Here is a 10,619-nt window from a genome sequence, read left to right on the forward strand (position 1 = left end):
CATGTCAGTCATTAAGGGGGTAAAACAATACACTTTAAAATTGTTAAGGAAGGTAAATAATTGCCCGATTAGTTTAGGCTTTAAAGTAAATTTTGGCGACAAGTTTGAAAGGATTTTGATGTCTTTTCTCTTACAAAATATTCCTTCCCATTACCATCACTCATTGAGTCACTCTCAACTAATGCATAAAAAAAAAAAGATTCGCTAAAGTAAAAATCTTCCAAAGGTCAAGTTGATTCTCGTCAAAGCAAAAAGAAAAACTAAGCTAACGAGTTTCAATTTCTCCAAATTTTTCCATCTCTTCATTGTATATTTTAATCTCCAGTGGATATCGTGCTGGTGGTAGGAGGTGATAGGTATCTCATTATAAAAAAATATATATATGTAAATAATTACTTAAAGGAAGATCCTTTATATGTGTTAATGGAAGTTATAGAGTACTTTTTAATGTTAAATGTACGAGCTTGTTATTGGTCCTATTAGAAGCTAATCAAGTGATGAGAAATTAAATGGAAAAATTACACAAACTAGCATACCTAAGATATTAATTACAATTAATAGCAATAGTTTCTCAAAATTATAACTAATAGCAAAAGTAACAATATTTTACCTTTTTTATTGAGAAGTGCGTGACTTTAACTCATTACCCTCTTTTCACGCCACTTTCCTTTACATTACCCTATTATCACGTCAATTTATCAATTTCAATTTTCCCTAATGTCTTTCTTCGACTATTTTTTTTTTCAAATTTCGTTTTCTCTCTCTCTTATCAATGTCCATTTGAGAAGTTGAAGAATTTTTCATTTCTGTATAGTCATGGTTTTCGAGAACTTCAGTGATAAAAACGTTGTTTTTCCAAAGCTCAAATCCAAGCCTGAAAATAAGGCTTCCTCTTTTAATTTTTATTTAATCTTTTTGGATTCTTTTATATTTAATTTTGTTGATTACATAGAATTTCTTCAGATCTGTTTTAGATCCGTTAATTTTGGTTGATTTTCTACAGGATTTTTAATTTCAAATTTTGATTTGTTTTGTTTTGTTAGATGTGTTTCGATTGCAATGTTAAGAATCCAACTTGGGCATCGGTGACGTATGGGATCTTCTTGTGTATTGATTGCTCCGTTGTTCATCGCAGCCTTGGCGTTCATATCAGTTTTGTTAGGTAACTTTTGTTTTTCGTTTATAGCTATTATTTTGGCTTAATGAGCTGATTTTTGCTTGATACGGTTTAATATGGTTGAATTTTTAGTGATAATATGTTAAAATTATGACTTTGGTATAATTTAGACACTAGTGAAATGCACAAAGTCTGAATTTTTGCTTTATTTTTTTGTTTTGGTGTTTTGTGAACTTTTGATGTTTTTCCAGCCAAGGGATGTCGTTTTCGGCGATGGGTGGGCTAGTGGCTTCGATTGGACTCGCCGATTTCGACATTTTCCGATGGATTTTCGACAGAGGAAAGGTCTATCCGGCATATTTCACTGTGACAGTGACCGCAACGGCAGTAATTAATGATGTTTTACCGGCGAGCATTAGCCTGGACCATTCATGTATTCATAAAATAGATATGTATATGTTGTAATATAAGTATAATATGTATCTGTAAATACAAAGTGCCACTGTTTTGAAATGTAAAGTATATACATGTCACAATTTAGATATGTTTTTATGATACATATTGCTAAGATTTGTATTTATGTTAAGTTGTATTTGTTATTCATTACATTTTGACTATGATATGTATTTCTTTCTTCTCGATAAGCATGATTTTTGTACCAATTATATATAAATAAAATACATATGGATTTGATTTGCTTGAAGTATATTAAATGTATTTGTTATCGGTTAGATATGTTTCTTTTGTTATTGTTAATATTTGTATTTATTTCTCACTTGTATTTGTTATTCCTGAGATGATGACAATGTTTGTATTTTTATGTTCGATAATTTAGATATGGAACAGTGATGTATTCATAAAATATATATGATAGTTTTATGATATATTATATAATGAAACTGTAAGATGTATTTCATAAATGCATATGTGTCACTGTTTTTACATATAATTGTATTTTTGTGGTGTAAGATGTCGCGTGATCAGATATACATAACAAGAGTATTGCCCAAACTTGCTCCACATATAGGATGTAATACGGTCAATGACACTGAAGATCATATTAAGTATATATTAACGAAAAATCAGTACAAGATATTTTGTAATAATAACATTTTTGTTGTCTACATGAAGAAGAAGAAGAACTGTGTGGTCCAAGCACAATTAGGGAGAATTTATTGTATTTGATAACAGTTAATTTTAGGTGAACTAAAATTTAATTGAATATTTCTTAGGTTTCATATGTTACTTTAATGTTGAAAGTCGATATTTTAATGTTCATTTTATATGATATTTAGATTTTTGATGTTTAAACTATAAAATGAAAATTTTCTTGGTTAGTTTATGTTACTGTTATGCATATATCGGTATGAATATGTGGTTTTCAATTTTGAATATATTTTTTAGTGATTAATATGTATATTCCAGTTACTATATGTATTTTTCATATATGCATTTGTATTTTCCATTTTATGCATATGTATTTTGAGTAATGCATAAGTATTTTGAGTAATGCATGTGTTTTTTCCAGATATGCATATGTATATATTATTAATGCATATATATTTATGCATAATGCATATGTATATATGAATATTGCATATGTTTTTTATAAGTCTGAATATATATTTTCTGTTATGGATATAAATATATTCATTTGTCTAAATATGCATTTTTCGGCTATGCATATGTATATATAGTTGTCCAATTTAATACATATATTTTTTACCAGATATACATATGAATTTAACCAGATATGTAGATATGTATTTATGAGTTATCCATATATTTTTTTCAATTATGCGTATATATCTACGAATAATATATATTTACGTATGATTAATGCATATATTTAAAAAAAAACATACATATTTAAAATTTTGATTACGTAATTGATATGTCTTTATATGTATTTTTTATTTTTTTTATTTATTACATAAAGGTATGTTAACTTATTCTTAATTTTTATAGATGGGCATAGGTACTTAATAAATTCTAATATGTATTTTTTCAGATTAAAAATTTGATAAGTGTGACTTTCAGTTTCTTAGGTATAAATCAATAATGTTATATGTCTTATATAATATATTCATAATGAATTAAGTTAACCAAGTTCAGTAAAAAAATTGTTACAATTTAACTATAACTAGTTCAATAATAAGTTCAATTTAACAGATCAACATTTAAACTATAATGACAATATTTAAACTATAACAATATTAATGTACATTTCCCCATAGACGCCACATACATGCATAATGTGGTACATCATTGTACACACCAACAACAACTTTTATGATGCTTGCATTACGATCAGAAACTACACACATATGTTTTCTTTCATCGTATGTTTCCTTTAGATTCTCAAAGAACTAAGTTTAAGATGCATCATTTCCAGAATCAAGTACACCATATGCCAAAGAAAATATATATCCTGCATATTGAAAAAATACACATAAGAATACATGATTTTTACACATAAAATACTGCATATGTATATTATAAATACATACAGCTGGAAACATATGAAACTGCCAGTGAATATATAAACGTACTGCATATGTATATTATAAATACATATAGCTGGAAACATATGTAATCTTCATAATGTTATTTATATGTCCATTTATAAGAGTGTTTAACAAGAACGTGTACACTTCTCATTGTTAATCTCCAAAACACAAAAAAATAGTAAAAATAAAATTAAATATCAAATACGTTCTATATACAACAATTAATTCGTAAATGCAAAACTGCAAAATGAATTCCAACGAAAAGAATTTTTTTATTCAAATACTAGTTATCATCGACAAAAATTTAAATTTAACGTATAACAATTGTATCTCAATTTTCACATTACATAACGACACATATAACTTTGAATTTTAAAAAAAGAATTTCGCTCAAACCATTTTTTTGAGAACTGATAAAATTCATATACGATCTCAAATTTTTGAATTTCGCGACTGTTACGCAATTTTGTTATAAGTTTTTCAGTAATTTTTGCAATTTTATTTTATGAAAATCACAAATAGAATCAAGTTTGTTTAAATCTCAAATACGTACTATATAAAACAACTAATTCGTATATACAAAACTCCAATTCAAACAGAAAAAAATTTTAGTCGATTAGTTATTCTAAACTAAAATTCAAATTTAACGTATAAAAATTGCACCTCAACTTTCAAATAATAGAACAACAAGAACGAATTTGAAATTGAAAAAAAAAATCGCTTAAACCATATTTTGCGAGAACTGATAAAATCATATACGATCTCAAATTTTTGAATTCTGCAACTGTTACACAAATTTGTTACAAGTTTTCAGCAATTTCGCACTTTAATTTTATGAAAACCACAAATAGAATAGAATTAGTTGATCAATTCCTGTAATTAGACCGTTATATTTTCAATATTTTCTTGAAAACTTTAGTCAATCAGTAAAAAAAATAACATGAAGGAAAATGTTTTTGAATTTGAATCTATATTTTGAATTTGATTTGAGTTGCTGCATATGGAAAATGTTTTTTGAATTTCAATTAGTAGTTGTAATTTAACAGTTATGGTGAAAAAAGAGTTTTATAAGGTAAAAGAATCTGTAAAATTAAATGTGCCATAAATTAAGGTACATTTTTTTCCCTTATTTAACTCAAACAGATTAGCATTAAAGTAGGAAAGAAATATCTGATTGTTTATGTATTTAAATAGCAACAGTTTACTGAAATACAAAATACATATTGCTATTTTTTTATAATTTTGAAATTGTTGCTATAAAAGTTACAATTAAGACTCTATAGTTGTTATTTCTGAAATTTTTCCAAATAATTTACTCTTGAGTATTATGCCATAGCGCGATCGGTTTCCTGTTCGTTCGTGTTTGTTTTGATGAGACAGCCACTGTTGCCTTTATTTTTCAACTTAGTGCAGAGGGGCAGTGGGAATGGGGTGTTAGAGTGTCAACATTTTTTTGCGGGTAATTTGGTGTTAAAAGTAACATAATACATCAATATGATCCTAAACTTGACATCAAATTATAACTTTGACCTTAAGGTTTGATAGTGCACAAATAAGACTTTTAATTATACAAAATTTGAATAAATATGACCTCCAATTTTACAACTCCATGTGTGAGTTTCACTTGCACCTACGTGGAAAGATAAGTCAATCACACGATGCCATGTCATTAAAAGAGTTGACATAGTATGATGACGTGGTTTCAATTAAAACGACATCGTTTTGCTTTTATAAGTCAAAACGACGTCGTTTTACTGCTTATTATTATTATTATTATTATTATTATATAAAATTTTCATCTTAATAACGTTTTATTTATAATGTTAATTTAATAACGTCAGTTTAATAACATTTTAATAACTTTGATTTAATAATATTTTAATAACATTTTATAAATATTAATTTAATAATATTAATTTAATACGTTTTAATAATGTTGATTTAATAATGTTAATTTAATACTATTTTATTAATAACGTTTTAATAACGTTAATTTAATAACATTTTAATAACGTTAATTTAATAATGCTAGTAGCCAGTTCCATGCTTAATAACATATGTTCAACCATTATTTTCTTATGTTATTGTCTTATTAATATTGTAATTTTAATCTCATTAGTATTGTTGTCTACTTGAACTATTAGGGGAAAGAAAGGACACCTGTGAACTAAATAATGTTGCAGTTATTTATACTTTGTACTATCTACCTTGAAAATGCTGATTCGAGCAACAAAACTCAAGATTTGTTGCATCACAATATCTTTTATTTACCTTGTGCTTCTAGCTACATCGAAATTCAACATGTAGCCTGTGACATATAAAATTCAAATTGTGGACATAAAGTAGAGAGTGATGAAAAAGCCCTGGAAAAAAAAAAAAAATGAGATCCCAAAATCTGAATTTGGAAGATGAAGAAGAGGAAATTGCATCTATACGTCCAACAACAAATTTTTTTTTTATATATATATATATATAAAATAATTTACATTTTTGTCCTTTTACAATGGCGGAGCTAAATTTCAACTTTGTGGAATTCTTCGATTAGAAATTCATATGGGTTATGATGATGAATATTTCTATTCCTATACAACTTTGTCGATGTAAAAAAAAAAACAAAAAATTAATTTTTTTTTTATACAAAAGATTTTCTGATTTTCTTGGTGTAAAATATTTGTTAATGTACTTGTGGTGTAATATAGTTGCAAATCCAAATCATTGAATGTCTTTTGCATTTATCAATTTGAAGTGCAAATGTTGGTCCCGTGCCCACGCCTCTCCAGTACTTTTAATAAATCAATTTGTATTTTCTATTGAAAATCATTTTTCTATCTTCAAGGTAGAAATAGAATTTTCGTAACTTTTATTCTCGATTTTACTTTATAGGATTACATTGAATTTTTTTTTGAAAAAATATATTCATAAAGTTGTAACCTGAAATGAGCTTTATTTCTCCAAATTTTTCAATAATTAAAACAAAAATCAGATTTATCTTTTAACTTTTGTTTATATTTTAAAATCACCTCAAATAATAACTTCAACAAAAGTCAAGGACAGAAAAGTCATAATATTCGTCGTGATGGATAAGTTTTAGCTGATTCTCATTATACATTTTTTTTTATTATATATATATATAAAGAGCTATGGAAAGATGTTGTATTAGTGGGATCATTCTTGTTGTGTGCTCTCCTTTTTCAACACTTACACAATCTATAATAGGCCTGGTTGATCCATTGAATCACATCTCTATAATAGCAGCAAAGAACATTTGTACTCCCCCGTTTAAAAAAAATAATGACCTATTTTTTTTTTTTAATTTGTTTAAAAAAGAATGATTTTTTTTTTTTTTGACAGTATTTTAATTTCAACTTTCCACATGATATGTTTAAAACTATAAGATTAAAGAACATTTTAGTACATTTGACACAACTTTAATGTAAGGCCACAAGATTCAAAAGTCTTCTCTATTTTCTTAAACTTTGTGTCAAGTTAAAGTAGATCATTATTTTTTAAACGAAGGAACTAAAAGTTGTATGTATCACATCATATCAAATTAAAGCCTACTAAAAGACAAAGTTGGACAATTTCATATAAACATATAGACAAATTTAATCTTTTATTTTTTTTAAATAGAATATAGTAGTACTAAATACCTTAATAATGTAACTCCATTGCGTACCTTTTATATTTTAAAATCTAGTGGTATACAAATATATTATTGGTATGCTAACAGTTTTGAATCATACTAAAGCCACATGAGTGAAATTATTAAGTTATTTCCCATGTGAGGATTTATTTTTTATTATTTTTGTTTCTTAGCTAAGTACTCCAAATGTATCTTTATTGAGGAGATTCGTCCACTTCTAATCTTTGCCTTATTAAATTAAGGCTACTCTTACATAAGGGCATAAAAAGTTAGATGAGTTCGTACTTCTATTTATTTATTATGTGATTAACTTATATGCATTGATAATATAGTTACTAGCTTTAATTTGAATATAAAATAATTAATGTGGAGCGATTTACTTTCAGTATGGGATTTTAGCATGAATAATCAAATTTAGTTGGTCAATCTAGCACCAAACGCCGACATATAAAAAATTATTGCTACTATATATATATTTTTTAACGTTATCAATACAATTTATTTGATTATAACGTGTTAATCTATTTTGTAGCTAGGTTTCCAACAGGATTGGATGAACACTTTACAATAACGTAATAACGTATAACAGAACTCAATAGTATAGACTCAAATTATGTATTTATATTTAGAAAATCATTTAATATATACAAATTATAAACTTCAAAACACAACAACTCTAAAATGCTAGAATTCGAAATTCATAAATATCAAATTCTAAATCCACTTCTAATCAGGTAGAATATGAAAGAGTTAGCAATTATCATAAAATTGCCTAATCTGATCGTGAAAAGATTTTAGCCCGTCAATGCACCCGCATAAGCACATGAGCAAAATTCAGAAATAGCATACTTATCCCCTTAATTATGAGTTTCATAGCAACAGTTTTATAATTATATAATATAACAAATTGTATTTTGTATTTTTGCAAATTGTTACTACAAAAATACGAATACATATGATTTTTACTGCCCTTATGATCGATATGTATTTTGTATTTTTGCAAACTATTGCTACAAAAATACAAATACATATGCTACCAAAAATAATTTGATAAAAATATTATTATTTTTTTATAATTTAATAATTAAATATGCTACTTTATTTATTTTTTCCTAAGCCATTATTGAATTTAAAAATGTGTCAACTAATGACCTAAATAAACGATCACATGCTTATTATAACAAACCTTGAGTTTTACACATAATAAAGCGATCATTTTCACAATTTCTTTTGGGGTAAAAATGAACTAAATTGATCCCATTCATGAAACCGTCAGGTCATTTCGAAAAAGAGGTTGTATCCGAATAGACGTTCCACTCGAGAAACCTAATAAAAAAGGTTTAATAATCAAGTACTTTTTTAATTCAATAATATTTATCCACGATTCACGTGTCAAATAGCTTAAAAAATAATGAACAATAGGGATAACGTTACTCTGATCACACTTTGAATATAATATTAATATTTAAAAAAATATATTAGATAATGAATAGTAATTGCAGTGGAGGATAAAATGGATATAAATAAATAAATAAATTATTCATTAATTTTCTATACCAAATAAATAGGGGCGATTCAATCCTTTCCGAGAAAAGACAGCCGCCTAAGGTCTCAAAAATTTAAGGGGTCTCATTTTTTTTAATAATAATAAATTACAAATTTTAGGAAATATATTAAATAATATTTATTGAAAACAGAAACTTTTTATATAAAAAAATTAGGAGTTTGATATAGTTAGAACTTTTTAATGCATTGACTATATTATTAATTTTTTTTATTATTAAATATGATTATATAATTTTAAAAATAGACTTTATAAAAATAATTTATTTTTTTTTTAAATTGTAAGAGCTTCGTTTAATTTTTGTCTTATGCCACGAATTTACTTGAGTCGGCTGCGTAGACAAAATATTGTATTACACATCTATTTTTAATAAGATGAAAAAGTAAAGATCACCAGGAATAGTGCAAAACAAGAAACCTAATGAAAATGCAGGATATGTGAACCTTAATTTAAGCAAAGCACATGCACATTATTTGCATCTCATCTTCAAATTAACTATCTTCTCTCTAACTCCAATTATATTAATATATGTAAATTTCCAATTCATTCCCCCATTTCCAAATAATCATGGCTCCAAATCCTACTACTACCGTCCAAAATATGACTACTATCAGCCACGCCCCTATGCATCCAACCACTGTATTCCGGTGGGTCCCACTACCCCGCCGGAAATTTTCATTCCGGAAGAAGAGATTGCCGACGGTCCGTTTAGGCGGTGGCGGAAAGAACAACAACAGTCGCCGGGGATTCTTCCGGCGAGTGAAATTGCAGTGGCTGAAGTTGCAGTACAGGTGTTTGTTGAAAAAGCTGAGAGAATATTACGAGTGTGCTGTGAAAGATTTAAAGGAAAATGGAGGAGCCGTTGATACGTTCCAGCAACGTTTGTTATTGGAGACTTCTTTTGCTGTTCCGGTTATGGGTCTTTCCTTCAATAATTTTCCTAATCATTACGGCACTTAATGAATATTTTTGGTAAATATTTAAAATTTATATTATGTGTTTAATATCAAAGCTATGTATTCTTTTTTTAATATCTTTGAGGTTGAAGTTATTTTTGGAATTCCGCAGTGGCAACTCTTTAAATCTGTTCAGGTACAATAAGTTAACATATATTTTTTGAAGATGAAATTGCGAATTTTACTTGAATAATAGTTGAAGAATTCAACTTATGAATTCTAGCCTTTGTTGGAATTAAGATGTAAAGAATGAAAATGAATGGAAGGAAAAAGCAAATTTCTTTCTCTCTGATTTAGGAAAATTGTATAGAATAATTTTGCAAAGGAATAACAAATAATGTTATTTATTACTTATTAATATTTTGTTCATACAATTAGTTAACTACGTGAAATTTAATTGTATTGCAATGTTCATATCGATCACGCAATGTATGTTTGTGCAGTTTATGCTTTACTTTCGAAAAGTAGAACCTAAGCAGCACCAAAAACTCTAGGAAGGTCAAAGTGAGTACTCTTTGTGTGAGAGATAAATTAGGGTAACAATTTTCGAGAAAGTAATATATAAAAGTATAATCAAACAAAGGATCGTTCGATAAGAGGGATAAGAATAACTAATCTTGAGATTAATTTAGAATGTGCTAAGGAATATGTACTATATCATAACAGTTTTTGATGATAAATGTAAAAGCTATGAAAAAAAAAAATTGATACGATTTCAAGAGATGTAATAATAGGCATTTGACTATGCGATTTGGAGCTCAAATTCAACTTGTTGACGAGAAATCAACATTTGTTTATCACATCTGAATAAAACTTCAATTTCAAATCA

At 26.8% G+C, this 10,619-nt stretch overlaps 2 protein-coding genes across 2 annotated transcripts; both read left to right on the top strand.

Annotated features, from left to right (window-relative positions):
- The first annotated feature begins 743 nt into the window (after positions 1–743).
- Positions 744–1,614, top strand: LOC107874782 (arf-GAP with SH3 domain, ANK repeat and PH domain-containing protein 2-like). The gene is made up of 2 exons (XM_016721525.2): positions 744–1,162; positions 1,369–1,614. Exons 1-2 carry the CDS (start codon positions 1,044–1,046, stop codon positions 1,580–1,582), a joined length of 333 nt encoding a protein of 110 aa, XP_016577011.2. The 5' UTR covers positions 744–1,043; the 3' UTR covers positions 1,583–1,614.
- A 7,602-nt stretch (positions 1,615–9,216) lies between these two features.
- On the top strand, positions 9,217–9,894 carry LOC107873963. The gene has a single exon (XM_016720876.2). The coding sequence runs from the start codon at positions 9,402–9,404 to the stop codon at positions 9,792–9,794; it is 393 nt and encodes a 130-aa protein (XP_016576362.2). The 5' UTR covers positions 9,217–9,401; the 3' UTR covers positions 9,795–9,894.
- The last annotated feature ends 725 nt before the right edge of the window (positions 9,895–10,619 follow it).

This window comes from Capsicum annuum, chromosome 6 (genome assembly GCF_002878395.1).
Source record: "Capsicum annuum cultivar UCD-10X-F1 chromosome 6, UCD10Xv1.1, whole genome shotgun sequence".
Taxonomy (NCBI): domain Eukaryota; kingdom Viridiplantae; phylum Streptophyta; class Magnoliopsida; order Solanales; family Solanaceae; genus Capsicum; species Capsicum annuum.

Coding starts and splice junctions, on each gene's coding strand:
- LOC107874782 (XM_016721525.2), top strand. CDS start 1,044: ATGTGTTTCGATTGCAATGTTAAGAATCCAACTTGGGCATCGGTGACG. Junction 1,163..1,368: donor GTTCATATCAGTTTTGTTAG/GTAACTTTTGTT, acceptor ATGTTTTTCCAG/CCAAGGGATGTCGTTTTCGG.
- LOC107873963 (XM_016720876.2), top strand. CDS start 9,402: ATGGCTCCAAATCCTACTACTACCGTCCAAAATATGACTACTATCAGC.